The sequence below is a fragment of the Oryctolagus cuniculus genome, chromosome 15 (genome assembly GCF_051225735.1).
Source record: "Oryctolagus cuniculus isolate XC-2025 breed Fujian yellow rabbit chromosome 15, ASM5122573v1, whole genome shotgun sequence".
NCBI classification, from domain to species: domain Eukaryota; kingdom Metazoa; phylum Chordata; class Mammalia; order Lagomorpha; family Leporidae; genus Oryctolagus; species Oryctolagus cuniculus.
The window spans coordinates 27163786-27181975 of NC_142881.1; the positions used below are offsets into that span (position 1 = coordinate 27163786).

Sequence of the window (18190 nt, forward strand, 5' to 3'; positions counted from 1 at the left end):
ACAACACCTGCCCCATCAGACATATTTTTATTTCTTACCAGTCTCCCCCCCGCCCAGGATGTAAGCCCCATAAAAATAGGAGCTTTACATTTTTTCAGATTGTGTCTCCAGTGGCTAGAAAAGTACCCAATGAAAGAAGTGGATTGTTGTCATGGTTGGATCCTAATGTTAGGTAGAATGTAGAATCTCCTAACTTCTACATTCCCTTCTAACTCAGAGGTTCCACAATGCTACATTGTTGTGGCCAAGTCCAAGGGTACACCAGTTCCTTCTATAAGATGGAGAGATCATTTACTTTGTGGGGAGGGAGATTATGTGAGAAGCAGGAGAATTAATTCATTTACTCACTATCACCCTTAAATGGACCACAATACCAAAACATAAAATCATACTGTCATTAACCAATACCTTTGAGGGACTGGGATGTGGGTCACATCTCATACTTCTGGCCCTCTGTGAAGGTAAATTCCAGTCTATTCCTGGTGCCATGTTCAGGATTTAATTAGATGAGAAGAAAATTATGAGATACACTTTCCATCCATTTACTTCTCTTTTCCACTAGTCATTCCTTCAGACTGTGCAATATACCTTCTAGGAGAACAGACAAGAAATGCTGGGGAGAAAGAAAAATTTTCCCTCCAAGACAGAAAGAAATTTCTGGAATATCAGCTACTGTATCCATGCTACAGATATAAACTTTCAATTTTAGACATTTCATATTTACACAAAGGTCAGAAAAATAGTATGACATTCCAGATCTCCCAGTCTTCTTAATTTGTTTTGGCAATCTAGTTTAATCTTCTCTATCACCATTCTTTTCTTTGGAGTATTTTAAAGCAAATCCCAGGCGTTATATTATATATATGTGTTCTTTAAGATTTATTTATTTGAAAAGCAGAGTTACAGAGAGGCAGAGAGAGAGAGAGAGAGGTATCTTCCACCTGCTGGTTCACTCCCCAAATGACAGCAGCTGGAGCTGGACCGATCCAAAGCCAGGAAGCCAGGAGCTTCTTCCAGGCCTCTCACACGGGCTCAGAGGCCCAAGGACCTGGGCCATCCTCCACTGCTTGCCCAGGCCACAGCAGAGAGCTGGATCAGAAATGGAGCAGCCGAGACTCAAACCAGTGCCCATAAGGGATGCCGGCACTGCAGGCAGCGGCTTTACCCACTACGCCACAGCACTGGCCCCAACTCTGCCTTTCAAAATAAATCTCTTTAAAGTCAATTGCTTTCCTTTATATAAGCCAGCAATGAACAACTGGAATTTAAATTAAAAGAAAAATACCATGTAACTCCCCAGAAAACAAACTAGCATAAACTCAATAAAATATATACAGGATCTATTTGAGAAAAATACAGAACTGATCAGAGGGGCCAGCACTGTGGCACAGTAGGCTAAGCCTCTGCCTGCAATGCTGGCATCCTATATGGGCACCATTTCATGTCCTGGCTGCTCCTCTTCCAATCCAGCTCTCTGCTATGGCCTGGGAAAGCAGTGGAAGATGGCCAGAGTACTTGGGCCCCTGTTCCCATGTGGGAGACCCAGAAAAAGCTCTGGCTCCTTGCTTCAGATTGGCCCAGATCTAGCTGTTGCAGCTATCTGGGGAGTGAACCTGCAGATGGAAGACCTCCCTCTCTGTAACTCTATCTCTCAAATAAATAAATAAAATCTTTAAAAAAAATAAAAAACTGATCAGAGAGGGGCCAGTGTTGGTGGCACAGTGGGTTAAGCTACCACTGTCAACACTAGTATCCCATATCACAGCACCGATTCAAGTCCTGGCTACTCCACTTCCAGTCCAGCTCCTGCCAATGTGCCTGGGAAGGCAGCAGAAAATGAGTCTAGTATTTGGGCTCCTGCCATGTGTGTGGGAGACCAGGATGGTGTTCCTGGCTCCTGGCTTTGGTCTAGCCCAGACCTGGCTGTTGTAGCCATTTGGAGAATGAAGCAGTAGACAGAAGATTCTCTCCCTCCTTCCTTCCCTCCTCCCTCCCTCCCTCATCATTTCTCCCTCTCTGTGTCCCTCTACCTTCCAAAAGAAGAAAGAAATGTTTAAAAGAAGCTGATCAAAGATATCAAAGAAAATCTAAATAAATGGAGAGATATTGGTCTATGTTCATGAATAGGAGGAAGACTCAATATTGTTCCGATGGCAGTTATACCCAGTGTGGTGTACAGATTGAGTATAATCCCACACATTATTTTGGGAATGTTGACAAACTAGTTCTAAAGTTTGTGTGGAAAGGAAGGAGATACAGGTAGCCAAACAGAACTGATGGAGAACAAGACGAAGAACTGACACTTCCCAACTTCCAGATTAATCCAGCTAATCAGGATGTCTGCTGTCAGAGAACAAACTGATCAACAAACAGAACTGACAGCCCCAAAACAAACCCACATGACAAAGAAGTAAAACAATTCCGTGGAGGAAGAATAATCTTTTCAGCGGATGATGCTGGAATAATGGGATACTCACATGCAAAAAATAAGACTAGCGGTGTTGCCTCTCTTGGAGCCCCCTCCATGCCACTCTGGCTGGAGGTCTCTGACTTAAATAAATCTTACTTTTAAATCTTAAAAAAGAATAAAAATAAATCTCAACATAGTCTCTACCCCTTTCAAAAAATCAACTCAAAATGTGCCTTGGACATAAATATAAAACCCAAAACTGTAAGGGGCAGGCGTTTGGCCTGGCAGTTAAGATGCCACTTGGGAGGCCAGGTCCCACATCAGAGAACCTGGGTTTGACACCCAGCTCCAGCTCCTGCTTCTGGCTTCCTCCTGATGCAGAGCCTGGGAGGCAGTTTTGGTGGTTAAGATAGAGGGGTCCCTGGGGCCAGCACTGTGGCTCACTTGGTTAATCCTCCTCCTGCAGTGCTGGCATCCCATATGGGCACCGGGTTCTAGTCTCAGTTGCTTCTCTTCCAGTCCAGCTCTCTGCTGTGGCCGGGAAGGCAGTGGGATGGCCCAAGTGCTTGGGCCCTGCACCCGCATGGGAGACCAGGAGGAAGCACCTGGCTCCTGGCTTCAGATCTGCGCAGGGCCGGCCATAGTGGCCATTTTGGGGGTGAACCAACAGAAGGAAGACCTTTCTCTCTGTCTCTCCCTCTCACTGTCTATAACTCTACCTGTCAAATAAATAAATTAAAAAAAATAAAAGATAGAGGGGTCCCTGCCACCTATATGGGAGACCTGGATGAGTTCTCTGAACTTCAGCTCCTCAGTTGTCGCAGGCATCTGGGGAATGAACCAGTGGCTGGGAGCCCTGTCCATCTGTCTCTCTGCCTCTCAAATCTAAAAAAATTATTTTAAACTTTAGAACTTAAATGAATGAACTTAGTGTATTAATATTAGCTTGTTATTAACAGATGCACCACACACTAAAGCAAGATTACTAGGGGGTATAGTGTAGGGGTGGGGTGTTGAGAGTAGGGTAAGTATGTGCAACTCTGTGCCATACATGCAATTATTCTGTAAACCTAACGGGACTCAAACTGGTGCCCATATGGGATGCCGGCACTGCAGACGGCGGCTTAGCCCACTATGCCACAGCACTGACACCTAAAGGAAAGTGTATTAATTTTTAAAAGCTCTAGATTCCCTTTTCCTTTTTCAACCAAGAGTTGGGAAAAAGCAGGTGGTTGAGAGCAGCAACATTTCCGTGTGCTCATCTGCTGGATTAAGGTACCCAGGAAGAACTCCCTGAAGAGCCGTCTTCAAGGATATTAATGATTGTGAGGTGCCAAAAGGGGGTCTCAGAAACTGGTCTACAGGTGAGGGTGATTTTAAGTCCCAAGCCCTGCCACCTTGAGGATAGACTGCAAGGTGGCTGTACTATGAGCCTGGCTTCCGCATGCCCACTAGGTGAGAGTGCCCAGGAATTAATGAACAATCCAGCAGAAATCGTTCCAGAGCAGCCCTAAGGAAGCTTTGTCCAGCACACCGGACACCAGCACAAGACAGCGTTTTGGGCTGAGAGTCAGCCGTTCATTATTTTCCAGTGCCATTGGAGATCAAACAAGTTTGGGGAAGCAGCTGAGTCCCCAGGGTTAGAGTCTAAGGCCTGGTGACTCTTAGCCCTGTCCGCCTGTTCTGTAGCAGCTTGGCTGCAGTGGTTGACTGGCTGTATTTGTATGTCTGTGCTTAATAGTCTTCCATTGTTGGTTGAAAAAGACCTGTTGCCCTAGACTGGGTGTTGCCTGGAAGAGTGGGCCTGAGGCTCGGCACACGCAGTTGCCTGGCTAACTCTTCTCATTACTTCTAGAGTGCCGTGGCCGGCGCCGCGGCTCACTAGGCTAATCCTCCGCCTTGCGGCGCCAGCACACCGGGTTCTAGTCTCGGTCAGGGCGCCGGATTCTGTCCCGGTTGCCCCTCTTCCAGGCCAGCTCTCTGCTGTGGCCAGGGAGTGCAGTGGAGGATGGCCCAGGTGCTTGGGCCCTGCACCCCATGGGAGACCAGGAAAAGCACCTGGCTCCTGGCTCCTGCCATCGGATCAGTGTGGTGCGCTAGCCGCAGCGCGCCGGCCACGGCGGCCATTGGAGGGTGAACCAACGGCAAAGGAAGGCCTTTCTCTCTGTCTCTCTCTCTCACTGTCCACTCTGCCTGTCAAAAAAAATAAATAAATAAATAAAAACTTCTAGAGTGCCGCAGTAAATACTGCTTCGGAGCAGGGCCGACCCTGATCCGGCTGCCTCCCGTTCCCGTGCAGCCTGTGAGCTAAGAGTGGCTTTTACATTCCCGAGTGGTTGGAAAAAAATCCAAAGAATATTTCATAAAGCGCAAATGATATGAAATCCAACTCTCTGCGTCCTTGAGAGAGGTCCTGGGGGGCACAGCCGTGCGCATTGGTCTGCAGGCTCTCGGTGGGGGCGTTCTTCTGTCACAGCACAGGTCAGCAGCTGTGAAAGAGCTGGCCTGGGCCTGCAGCCTACGACTTTGACCGCTGACCCTTCGAGAGGACGTCTTCCTGCCCTTGCTTCAGAGCGCTGAAAGAGCTGCAGTTAAAGGGCCAGGTTTATTCTCATGGAGGACGATGCTGAGAGCATCTGACTTCAGCTCTGTTCATTTGGGGGAAGGGACTAAGAAATCCTGAAGTGTGGTAGAGACAATGCGTCTTCCAGCTCTCTTCAGAGCAGGAAATAAGAACAGCCTTTTGATAAGTTAAAAATCACAGGGGAGGGCTTTGTACCTTGCAATTAGAGTGCCAGTTAAGACACCCTCATACCCCATCAGAGGGCCTGGGTTCAAGTCCCAGCTCCAGTTCCTGACTGCAGCTTCCTGCTAACATGGACCCTTGATGGCTCAAATCACTAAAGTTCCTCCCACCTGCATAGGAGACCTGCATTGAAGTCCTGGCTCCCAACTTTGGCTGCAGGTCCAGCCCCACCAGGAGATGGGAGCTTTCTGTCTCCTCCTCTCCCCTCTCTTCTCTCCTGTCTCCCCCTCTCTTCCCCCCCCCCCACCTATCCCTCTTCTCTCTCTCTCTCTGCCTTTCAAATAAATTTTTAAGAATATGTAATGTTTTTCGGCTGGCGCCGTGGCTTACTAGGCTAATCCTCCGCCTGCGGCGCCAGCACACCAGGGTCTAGTCCCGGTCGGGGCGCTGGTTCTGTCCCTATTGCTCCTCTTCCAGTCCAGCTCTCTGCTGTGGCCCGGGAGTGCAGTGGAGGATGGCCCAAGTGCTTGGGCCCTGCACCCGCATGGGAGACCAGGAAGAAGCACCTGGCTCCTGGCTTCGGATCGGCACAGCACACCGGCCGGAACGCACCGGCCGTAGTGGCCACTTGGGGAGTGAACCAACAGAAAAAGGAAGACCTTTCTCTCTATCTCTCTTTCTCTCACTGTCTAACTTTGCCTGAAAAAAAAAAAAAAGCCAAATAGGGCTTAAAAAAAAAGAATATATAATGTTTTTCAAGGTATATTCCTGTTACTCTATTTATTATTAGATTTGTGTTTGAACTTAACATAATTTAAACAAAGTAACTTTGTCATTGCACCCATAGCTAAAGTGTAGGACATCAAGTGACATAGATCTCAAACCCTGGAAAGAAGGCAGCGTGGTCCTGTATTCTCTCCCCGGTGTTGCTAAGCCCTCAGCAGCAATACTGCAAGGGGACAGAGAGCGCACGTGCTGGAAACCTGCATGTTATCCCAACACTTGCATGTCCCTCTTAGAATTCTGTTCAAGCCATGGGTAAAAAGCCACACTTGAATGTCCTGTCCTCTCCCTGCTGCCTACCATCTGACGGAGAAATAACTTAGGAATGAAATGGCCAAAAGGTGGCAGCAGGAGGGAGCAGCAGCAAGCCAAGAGACAAAGAGTCCTGGTGCACCCGGACAGCAGTCTGGGGGCAGAGGCCAGGGCGCCCGAGCACCCTCGAGAAAAAGCTGCTCCTCCAGGTCCTGCCTCTATTGCCAAACTAGAATCTTGAAGTAACTGCCAGAAAACTGAATTGGCTTTGCCTAAAGCATCATTCTGAGTGTCGCAGATTTTATGACTTGATTTTTGAAAGTCTGCACTGTTTTAAGATCAATCAAAAGCTCAATGAATGCTAACTGACTCTGATACATTCTGACTGAAGACCAGAAATTTTTTGATTGATTAGCTTGTTCTTAGATTAAAATACTTTTTAATGTAAAAAAATTTTACTTTAACGGAGTAGTACACAGAGAGACACAGAGAGCTCTTATCTGCCGGTTCTCTGTTTAGATACCCACAGTGGACAGGGCTGGGCCAGGCTGAAGTCAGGAGAAAGGAGCTCCATCTAGGTCTCCCGCATGGCAGGGACCCAACCTAATTTGAGCTGTCTCCCAGGGTTCCCACTAGCAGGAAGCTGGAATCAGGAGCAGAGCTGGACTTAACCCAGACATTCCAACATAGGATACTCTTGAGATAAAAAGCTGACCGTGGTTCTTGGTACCATGTTTAGCACTAATGACTCTAGATACAAAGCATTAAGCAAATACATTTTAATTTTTTCCCACAAGACAGCAAGTTTTCAGTGTAACAGAATTTGACCTGCATCCAGAAATGCTTCTGAGCTTCACAGCATATCAGCTTCTATGATTAAGGTATACAATGATTACAATTGAAGGGTTTTCTTTTAACTTTGTTTTTAATTGAATATGCTCTTTTAAGAGAGAATATTTGTGAGGTAGGCATTGTGAAACGACAGGTTGAGCCACCACTGGGAACACCCATGTCCCATATTGGAGAGTCTGATTCAACTCTGAGCTTCTGGGGCTGGCATTGTGACATACCAAGTCAAAGCCACAGCCAGGGACTGGCACCATGGCATAGCAGGTAAAGCCACCACCTGCAGTGCCAGCATCCCATATGGGCACAGGTTTAAGTCTTGGCTGCTCTATTTCCAATCCAGCTCTCTGCTATGTCTGGGAAAACAGTAGAAGATGGCCCAAGTCTTGGGCCACTGCACCCACATGGGAGACCCAGAGGAAGCTCCTGGCTCCTGGCTTCAGATGGGCGTGGCTCTGGCTGTTGCAGCCAATTGAGGAGTGACCCAGCAGATGGAAAACCTCTTTTCTCTGCTTCTCCTTCTCCCTCTGTGCAACTCTTTTAAATAAAATAAATAAATCTTTTTTTAAAAAAAGCCATGGCTTGCCATGCCTGTATCCCACATGAGCGCTGGTTCGAGTCCCAGCTGCTCCACTTCTCATCCAGCTCCCTGCTAATGTGCCTGGCAAAGCAGCAGAGGATGGCCCACGTACTTGTCCCCTGCACCGATGTGGAAGACTCAGAAGAAGCTCCTGGCTCCTGGCTTCATCCTGGCCCCAGCCTGGTTGTTGCAGTCTTTTGAAGAGTGAACCAGTGGATAGGAGGTCTCTCTCTCTGTTTCCTGTATACAACTCTGACTTTCAAATAAATAAATAAAAATCTTAAAAAAAAAAAAAAAAAAAAAGAGGCCGGCGCCGCGGCTCAATAGGCTAATCCTCCACCTAGCGGCGCCGGCACACCGGGTTCTAGTCCCGGTTGGGGCGCCAGATTCTGTCCCGGTTGCCCCTCTTCCAGGCCAGCTCTCTGCTGTGGCCAAGGAGTGCAGTGGAGGATGGCCCAGGTGCTTGGGCCCTGCACCCCATGGGAGACCAGGAAAAGCACCTGGCTCCTGGCTCCTGCCATCGGATCAGCGCGGTGCGCCGGCCGCAGCGCGCTGACCGCGGCGGCCATTGGAGGGTGAACCAACGGCAAAGGAAGACCTTTCTCTCTGTCTCTCTCTCTCACTGTCCACTCTGCCTGTCAAAAAAAAAAAAAAAAAAAAGAAATGAAAAAGAAAGAAGTCTGAGCTTCTGATCCAGCTTTCCTGCTAAAGAGCCTTGGGGGCAGCAGATGGTGGCCCAAGTAAGTACTTGGGTCCCTGCCACATTCATGGGAGACCCCGGTGGAGTTCCTGGCTCCTGACTTCAGTCTAGCCCAGCCCCTACTGTTGTAAGCATTTAGGGAGTGAACCAGCTAATGGAAGATATTCACTCTCCCCCCACACACACAACACTGCCTTTCAAATAAATAAATCTTTTACAAATCTTTGCATCTATATTAAATGAAGGTGGCATTTCTATTAGACTATTTAATAACAATTTAAAATTAAAGAAAGTTTAAAATTGATAATTTTAGATTAGTAACTGGGAAAACATTTATTATATCTTTTAATGAAAACAACTATAAAATTATCTCTATAGTGGCCGGCGCCGCGGCTCAATAGGCTAATCTTCTGCCTGCGGCGCCAGCACACTGGGTTCTAGTCCCGGTTGGGGCGCTGGATTCTGTCCCGGTTGCCCCTCTTCCAGGCCAGCTCTCTGCTGTGGCCTGGGAGTACAGTGGAGGATGGCCCAAGTCCTTGGGCCCTGCACCCGCGTGGGAGACCAGGAAAAGCACCTGGCTCCTGGCTTCGGATCAGCACGGTGTGCCAGCCGCAGCGCGCCAGCCGCAGCGGCCATTGGAGGGTGAACCAACGGTAAAGGAAGACCTTTCTCTCTGTCTCTGTCTCTCTCACACTGTCCACTCTGCCTGTCAAAAAAATTTTTTTTTTAAATTATAGTTTTCTTTTTTTTTTCATTTTGAGGAGGACTAGAAAGGAACTTTGCATGGGAAATTATTGTGGTTATTGTGTTTGGATGCTATAGCTGTTGGCGATTTTTCTTTTTTTCTTACCTTATTTCCCTTATTGTCATGGAAAGTTGTTTATTCATTAACTGAAATTCAGCGATGGGGGAGAAAGATTGAGATTCATAATTTATGCTGAATCTCAAGATTTCGCTTCTGGCAAAGCCCTTGCACTTCTGTTTCCAGAAGTGTTTTGATCTTGACCTTCAAGCCTCCAGGGAAGGTGGGATTGGGAGGAGATCATGGTGCCTCATGCCTCAGCCCCTGAAGTCAGCATGTAGTTAATGCTGCATACTTTCAGGGTGACAGCATTCAAAGAATATGGGATCCCAAGTGCAGTGCCCCACAGCCCTGTCCTTCCATTCTGGCAGTTTGGGAAGCAGCTGGCAAGGTGGTTGGTTAAGTGCAGCCATGGCCTTAACTGTCTGGTGGGCTTGAGTCTAAATCCCAGCTTTGTCAAATTCCAGATGTGACCTGGGCCGGTTACTTAACTTTGGACTTATATTCATGTGTAAAGCAGGGCAATAATGAAATCTGCCTCAGCAAGCTGTAATGGTTCAGAGAGAAGCCTAGTAGGAATGCTTAGTGACCTATCAAGTGCCTGTGAAACGTAACTGTTTTTATCCCACTTGAGACACTTTCCTGACTTCCGGGACTTCGGAGGTGTTTTTTGGGCATCCCCCATTTATTTAATTAATTAGTTTATATGTTCATTTTTGCCTCCATCGACAAGGTGAGGACTGCCGGTCACTGTTGGGGTGCAGTGCTGATCCAAATTCTGCTGACCGGGGTTCCCCGCCTGTTGCCTTCACGCACGCTGCTTGTGGTTGTAACCTCCTTCTCCTCCCTTACAGATATATGTGATTGACAGTGCAGACAGAAAAAGGTTTGAAGAGACGGGTCAGGTAAATAACTTTTCTGTTGAGACAGTTCCCACATACACGGGTATTCATTAATCCACCCTGTAAATGTGTGAGGGTCAGGTGTTTTTTGGTTTAACCTTTACAGTTCAAACCAGATAGTCATTCTGGTAAGAAGGCAAAAATATCAGATGTGAAAAAAGAAATTTGTTGAGACTCCTTTAAATAGTTTTGTGATTAAAGCCTTTTAGCTTTAATCAGATTGAATATACAATATTCCAGCAAATGGAACTTAGTATCATACCCAGAAACTCCTCCAGTTTCTTCCCAGGCCATGTAGAAGTAAACCCGTAGGAACAATTCGCTTACCATTTCTAGTAGTATTTCTCAATACCTACTTAACTAACAAATTTGACAGAATGGGAAGAAATGTACAAGCCAAGCTAAGCCCCTCTTATTTGTAAGACAGAAGATTAAATATACCCAATATCCAAATACGGTTTCAGATACAGGGTAGATGTCAACATATTACATGATGTGATTTGTGTACACGGTCTTACATACAGGAGCAGTGGGCATAACCATCTTAGCCAGAGTAGATCGCTGAGGGAAGCAGCCAGGGTGGTGTGGGCTTAGCTCTCAGGGCAGAGTCCTTGGCCTGTGTCCTAGACTACTGCCACAGGTGGTCTTCTAAGTGTAGCAATCCCCTAGTTTATGTTGCTTTTTCTTGGAAATTAGGTTGAGAACTCCAGGGCCCCGGAGACAACCCGTCTCCTTTCTATGCCTGATGGTTCTGAGATCATTGCTTGTGTGAACCAGTGCTAACCATGACCTTGGGAGGTAGAGCAGGTCATAAATAGTCTGCCTCCTGAAACTTACAGTTGTCTTTGAGATCACAAGTGTTTTAAGTAGCTAAAATATAGACTTAATGGTGGAACAGGTGGGGCCTATCATTTCTATATGTGAACCACCTCTTACTGCAGACAAAGTCAGCATTCAGTTTAGACCTCAGCCCATAACATAAAATTCAGGGACCTTGGTGCAGGCATTTAGCCTCGAGTCAAGATGCTGGCTCAGATGCCCCCTACATCAGAGTGCCCGAGTTCAATACCTGGCTCCAGCTCCTGCCCAGCTTCCTGCTAATTCAGACCCTGGGAGACAGCAGTGATGATTCAAGTAACTGGGTTCCTGCTACCTGCGTGGGAGACCCACATTCACTTTCCAGTTCCTGTCTTCAGCCTGGCCCAGCTCCAGCCTTTGATGGTAGGCATGTGGCTAGTGAACCAGTAGATGGGAGCTCTTCCTTTCTGTCTCTCAAAAAAATACAGATATATATTTTTAAAAAGATCAAAGACCTTGTCAGATGGACTATAAATTTATTTTAGGATATAGTTTGATGAAATATAATCCATATACATGCATGTTTTAGAGAGACAAAGCAGAATTATAATCTCTAAAGTAATTGTCATTTTCAGTTTAAATTTTATATATATACCTGCATATACATATATATGCATTAAAAGTTAGATGCAGATAATAACCTTGAGTAAATGTAAAATCTCTAGCTGCTGCTTAGATTCTCTCTTGGACTGGTTCCCAAAGTGTGATCTATGGATCACCTATAGCAGACTCCCCCAAGAGTGTCAGAAATGCAATTGCTGAGCCGTGGCTCGGCCTTCTCAAAGCAGCTTCCCTGAGCTGGGCCCAAGAATCTGCCAAGGGAATTCTGCCATAGGCTGGGGCATGAGACTCCTGAAGGTTGCTAATTGATCCTGTAACTGTTTTCTCTAATCAGACGCACATGGTTCAGTATCACCGCTTTCACCCTGCCCCTGCCCCCCATCCAGGAACTAGCTGAATTACTGGAAGAAGAAAAGCTAAGCTGTGTGCCAGTGCTCATCTTCGCTAACAAGCAGGACCTGCTCACGGCGGCCCCTGCCTCTGAAATTGCAGAGGGACTGAACCTGCACACCATCCGTGACCGAGTCTGGCAGATCCAGTCCTGCTCAGCCCTCACAGGAGAGGGCATTCAGGTGAGACTACAGGAAGGCTCGGTCACCTGCCTGTCTCCTTGTTCGGGCTGATCTGGGTAGGAAAAAAGATACACAACAGATAGCCTTTGATTGACAGCTGACCTGCTGCAGGACGTGAAGGGCACGGAGGAGGAGTCTGGCTCTCTGCTAATTAGCAACCAGTCAGATACCATGAAGTGTCCCAGCAAAGCCACAGGTGAACCACCCCGTGCTGGCAGCATGCTGGCCCCGCTGGGGCGGGGGCCAGAGCAGAAGGCTCTGAATGTTGCTTCTGACTCTGGGATTGTTTGATTGGGTTGGGTGTTGGGACGCTAAATACCTGTCCCCCCAAGGTGACAGCCGTCACTAACCATGCTAGGTACATACCAGGTCTCCGCTATCTCCCTGCCCTCTGGGGCGGTGTCTGTTTTCTGGTTTCCCACGGGGAAGCTGCTGCTGTCAGAGGAGCCGCTCATTTAATATTCATTCAGGGCAGAAAACGGTTGTCTCTGGCTCACCAGCTTCGAGAAGGAGGAGCAGTTTCAGCTCCGGTCCCCATCCCCCGAGACTGCTTGGCACTCTGCACCCCAGTGTTCTCCACCTGCCTTGTTTCAGATGTCAGGTGCACCTGCCAGGGCTGGGACCCAGGGCCACTGAGGGGGTGGGCACCCTGTGAAGACGTGGTGTCCTCTCGCTGCCAGATGGCTCGCGTCTCTGATGGCACAGCGGCTTGCTTGTCTCTGAGCTTGGCACGTGAGGATGTGGACCTGAGGTTGGATTCTGGGTCAGTGTCTCGCGGCCTCTTTCTATCACCCTTCTAGTATTGGGCATCCCTCACTTCTGAGACATCCCTGCAAATGGCCTGACTGCTCTTACCCCGGGCAAATAGCCACTTCCTGGAATTGTCAGGGTTTGCCTCCGCATTGCACAAACAGCCTGGGCCAGCTGCTGTGTCTGCCTCTGAGCTGAGGGCGGCAGGATGGCCCTCCTCGGACTGCTGCCCGCAAGGGTATGTGGTGGGCGTCCTAAGTAGCCACAGGTGGCCTTGGCTGCAACTCCACGGCGGCCTCAGGAGGCCTGTGGGTCTCTGTGAGGTTTAGGTTTAAGGAAGTTTTGTTGTTGTTGTTGTTGTTGTTGTTTTAAGTCGTACTTATTTCCTTCCTTCCTCGATTCTGCTTATAAAACAATGTATCCTCCCTGTTAATTGTATAGACATATCCTAAGTGAAACCTTGTTTCCTCTCCCCCAACCCCATTCCACACTGAACTGGCTGCCATTCGGAGTTCTGTTGTTCTAGAGAGCCTGCTGTGAGATGGCTATCGCATGGTGCTTGTTCTGCCGGGAGCCAAGTTACCTGCGTTTTCTAGCCCCCTTCACAGACTGCTCCCACGTCATGCACGGCACAGCCTGGTGTTTCTGAGGAGGTGAACTCCAGCTATTTTGCTCGCTTTCTCTAGTTCTAATCTACTCTCTTAAACGACAGGTTTTTCCTATCACGTGCTGCGCATGAGGCCCGGGAGAAGGCCTGGGTTTAAACCAAGCCCCGCAGCAGGAGGGCTCTGGGTGCCGTGGGAGCATTCAGAGGGGTCGCACAGCAAACTCGGGAAATGGAGAGGCGGGATGGGGGCGTGAGGCGGAGCTAGAGGAAAGAAACTCGGGAGAAAGTGGGAGTGCAGCTCCGCCCTCCTCTTCCACTGGCCAGAACTTTGAAAGGAAGGGAAAGCCAAGCCCAGTGAACAGCCAGGGTCTGGTGTCTTTAGGATGCAAAAGCCGGGGCGGGGCCGAGGACCTGGAGTCAGCCTGGTAGTAGTGGTGGTAAAGCCAAGCGCGCTACATGCTGGGCCGGAAGGAGCGCCTGTCATTTTCTTCCCCGCCCCCCCCCCCACATGCTCGCATGCGCGCGCACACACACGCACCCCGCCAACTCACGCTGAGGGAGATGCGAGGACTGAGCTGTGACAGGCAGGGTGCTGAGGCCACGAAAGAGGCAGGCAGCGCATCAGGGAGGGGACACAGGGGACAGCTGCAGAAGAAGCCAGTTTGAGCAGAGCGAGGTGCTTCTGCGTGGTGGCCTTCGGTAGGACAGCTCAGAGCGGGGGCTGCAGCAGCCAGGCCCACGGCAAGTGACAGGGAGAGGAAGCTAGCAAAGAACCCGTGAGCAAAAAAATGATTTTCTATAGAGGAGAAATAGTTTGAAGGTCACTTAATTAGTTGAGTAGATAGTACCATGGTGTACAGAATTGGGTAGTTAAGACTGGGATTTCAAGGTTAATGAGATTAGATTATGGTTAATAGAATGATATAAATTTAGAGAATTTAACCATTATTTGAAATGGGTTATTTAATAAAAATGTTAATTACGAAGAGAATCTGCTGCCTATTGTCCTTTCGTGGTAACCTTTGGGGACGGGAAAAAGGTCGCGGAGCTTCTCTGAGGAAACGCTTCCCACGTGAGGCCTCGTTGACTGGGGCCCTCCCTCGGGAACCCGTGTGGCCGAGCTCCTGTCCACTCAGCCAGCTTCTTGGTTTTCACCTTAAACACTCACCTGTGTAGAATTCCTTCCCACAGTTGCTTAGTTGAAGGGCGGGCCTTTAACAATTCATGTTAATTAAGGCTTAAGCATAGTCCTAAAAATGAAAGACTTCACTAGAAAAAATGTCCACAAATAAGATCTAAGTGTTTGGGGTTCACTTTCAGATACGGATGTTGTGTGATAATTGCTTCAATTCCCTGAATTCCTGCTTTAGCCTCCCCTCCCCAGCCTGACCCCCCTCCCCTGACCCCACCCAAGAATCTGGCCATGATAGGCAGAGCTACCAGAATGATCAGGCGCTCAGTAAGTTGGCCAGCTAACATCTGCTAGCACAGCTCCAATGGCCCTGAGAGAACACGCGCAAAGGTTAAGAAAGAAAAAGAGCTGGGTTTCTGTTCCCGTGGCAGGTCTCTGAAGACAGCACCTCTGTGCAGTATGCTTGTGACTTGTGCTTAATCAAACTGTGTTTGAGAAACTGGTCTCGTGCCCATGGACAGCAGGCACCCCAAGTGGGTGAGCTGGGGGAGCAGCCACGGATCTGCTGGTTTGTGCCCCGTGCCCGGGGTAGGCCATCTAGGGCAGGCATGTCAGCCCCACCCACCCACCCAGAGCAGAAGGGCAGCTCCTGGGAGCTGGGGGCTGCCAGTGGATTTCAGGGCCTGTGGCACTGGTCTTCTGTGTGGTCCTTTCAAGACAGCCACTAAGTCCCTGGGTTGTTCAGCAGCCCTGGCCCCCGGTGTGCAGGGTGACTTTGGAGGGGCTTGGGGGCACTGGGCCACATCCCTCTGCCCTGATCGCTGGTGACCAGGAGGCCAGCGCATCCTGCAGTTAAAGCAGGTTTCATGGGAAACCCTGAGGAGCAGGGAAGAGGGAAGGGGCGTGAGAATTGCGAAAGGAGCGCAGGAGTCCCGGTTATGTCAAGTGGATAAGGCAGACGGGAACTGAAGACTGGGAGAGACAGCCCAAAGCTCCCCCAACAAACACGGCGGCGGAAGCCGCCCCTCGGATATAGCAATGGCACTGGGACCCTGGTTCTGTTCTTTTCCCTTGAGTGTCCAGAGAACAGTGAACAAAGGGCCTGGCTTTGTGCCAGAGAAAGGTACAGATGCAGGGCTGAGCCCCGGACCACAGCTCTCTGGCTTGTTGCAGCTTCTGATATTCTGCTTTGATTTGCTTATTTACTTGGGAAACAGAGACAGAAGACAGAGCTGCCACCTGCTGGTTCACTCCCCCAAAGGCCCGCCCACAGGGCCTGGGCTGGGCAGCTGAAGCCAGGAGATGTGAACTCAATCTACATCTCCCAAATGGGTGCCAGGGCCCCAGCCGGTTGGGTCACTGCTGTCTCCCAGGAAGCTGGGATCAGGAGCAGAGCCAGGACTCGAGTCCAGGCACTGTGATACAGGGTGTGGGTGTCCCAACCTTGTGTCTTAACAAATACCTGCCCCTCCCTAAAATAGTGTGGGGTGTGTGCATGGTTAAAATTACACTAGCTGTGGGTTTCCATTCAAAGCAGAGATGGACAGTTTTGTTTTTGAAGTTTTATTTATTTACTTGAAAGTCAAAGTTAGAGAGATGGAGAGACAGAGATCCTCCATCCACTGTTTCACTCCCCTAATGGCTGCAATAACCAGGACTGGGCCAGACCAAAACCAAGAACCTGGAGCTTCCTCCAAGTCTCCCATGTGGGTACAGGGGTCCAAGGACCTGGGCCATAGTCTGCTGCTTTTCCAGACACATTAGCAGGGAGGTGGAAGGGAAGTGGAGCAGCTGGAACCTCAAACTGGCATCCATATGGGATGCCATAGCCAGCCCCAAGATGGGTAGTTTTAACCTGACTTCTAGCCTTAGGTGTCACACAGACCGCCTGCACCAGTGCCTTGAGCTTCCAGGATGTCCCCCGGTTGTTGCTCTCCAGGCCGCAACCTCATGCCCCCCAATTTCTCTTCCATCCGTCCCACATGCCCCCTCTTCCCTTGTCCTGTCATGTAGCTGCCTCCCTTCAGTGGTCTGAACGTGGGGGTGTGAGCTGAACTTGAGAGTCAGCCTTGCAGCTGCACCCCGCTAGCCCAGCTCCTTAAGCTTTTGCTTCATTTTCTTCCGTCCCGGGAGTTCGCCTGCGTACGCCAATAGAATTTCAATATATGTTTTCAATGTCATTTACCACTTCTTCTGAGGCCTGGTCCCAGTTGTTATTGACTCCAGGTACACATGGAATTACTTACTTGTGAATCAGCCCTCAAGTTTATTTTTAAATGTTCAAACCTTCCTGGGACTAAGAAAGCAAACTCAGGACACGCGATTTGGCTCCCTGTGTGCTGCAGTGGCCTTTGTCACCTGAGAAATGTTCATAGCAAGCACTATTTTACGTATCCCGTACCCAGCTGCTCCTTGACCCTGGGGGCCAGTGGCTACGTTGCTCAGCAAGGATCTGAGTTCCACAGCATCTTAGAACAATGAGTGGCCGGCGCCGTGGCTCAATAGGCTAATCCTCTGCCTGTGGTGCTGGCACCCAGGGTTCTAGTCCCGGTCGGGGCACTGGATTCTGTCCCGGTTGCTCCTCTTGCAGTCCAGCTCTCTGCTATGGCCTGGGAAGGCAGTGGAGGATGGCCCAAGTGCTTGGGCCCTGCACCCGCATGGGAGACCAGGAGAAGCACCTGGCTCCTGGCTTTGGATCTGCACAGCACACCGGCCGTGGCGGCCATTTTGGGGGTGAACCAACGGAAGGAAGACCTTTCTCTCTGTCTCTTTCACTGTCTAACTCTGCGTGTCAAAAAAAGGAAAAAAAAAAAAAGAACAATGAGTGAAGGAGCTGCGTAGTCGACATGGTTTTAAAAACGAAGGCCGCCCAAACGTGGCCGCCAGCAGCTTCCTTCTGACCATGGAGCAGTGACGAGTGCATTGGACAGAGGTCAGATTAGAAAGAGCAGTTTAGCCAAAGACCACTCCTCCCAGAGAAAGACTCCATGTGCCTTAAATCCTGCCGCGTGGAGCTCCGTGATCAGCAGGCTTCCACGCGTGGCGGTGGGGAGGGGATGGCTCTCCCCCAGTGGTGAGGTAGGAAATAATGTTGTGACCTGGTGGAATGTGTTTGTGCTGCACAAGGCCAAAGAAAGCTCAGTAATTGAGGGTGCCCGTCTCTCTCTTCCATCTCTATTACTGAACAGAAGCTAATCACTTCAAATTCAGTTTCGGCAGGATGGGCAGGGGGAGGTGCAGAGGAGGAATAAAGCAGGACAAACCTTAAGATTGTCATTCCCGCGGTGAAGATCAGATGTGCAGAAAATTGGTCAAACCAGTTTTTTTTTTTTTTTCAAACCAGTTTTTAACAATAAAGGTTCAACCGTTAAACAAACCTATGAGTTCATTTCCTTGTCCAGAGGCAGGGCAGCAACGTACTTTGAGTAGGTGATCACTTTGTCTCCATTGTGTGATTTAAGAAAACAGAGCCTTGCCAGATGACAGCGAGTGTGTAGAGCATTCACTCACACTCAGAGGAGGCAGGAGGTTGCCCCTCCCACGCTTGCCCCTGGAGGTGGTGGTCTCGGAGGAGCATTAATGCGCCAGGACCACGCAGCTTCCACATGCGTGGCTACCTGGCAGCCCAGGAATCTTGAGAGCATCCAGCCAAAAACAATCTCTGGTGCCTTCAGAGCTGTGGCAGAGCC

The 18190-nt window shown here is 49.2% G+C and overlaps 1 protein-coding gene across 4 annotated transcripts in view; it reads left to right on the forward strand.

Moving 5' to 3' along the window:
• Positions 1-18190, forward strand: part of ARL3 (ARF like GTPase 3) — a 38557-nt gene that overhangs the window by 17243 nt on the left and 3124 nt on the right. For all 4 annotated transcript variants that reach the window (XM_008270423.5, XM_089314404.1, XM_017348527.4 and 1 more), the window contains 2 exons: positions 9974-10024; positions 11827-12012. In XM_008270423.5, the coding sequence (XP_008268645.1) occupies positions 9974-10024; positions 11827-12012 (237 nt within the window). The remainder of the gene's footprint in view (positions 1-9973; positions 10025-11826; positions 12013-18190) is intronic.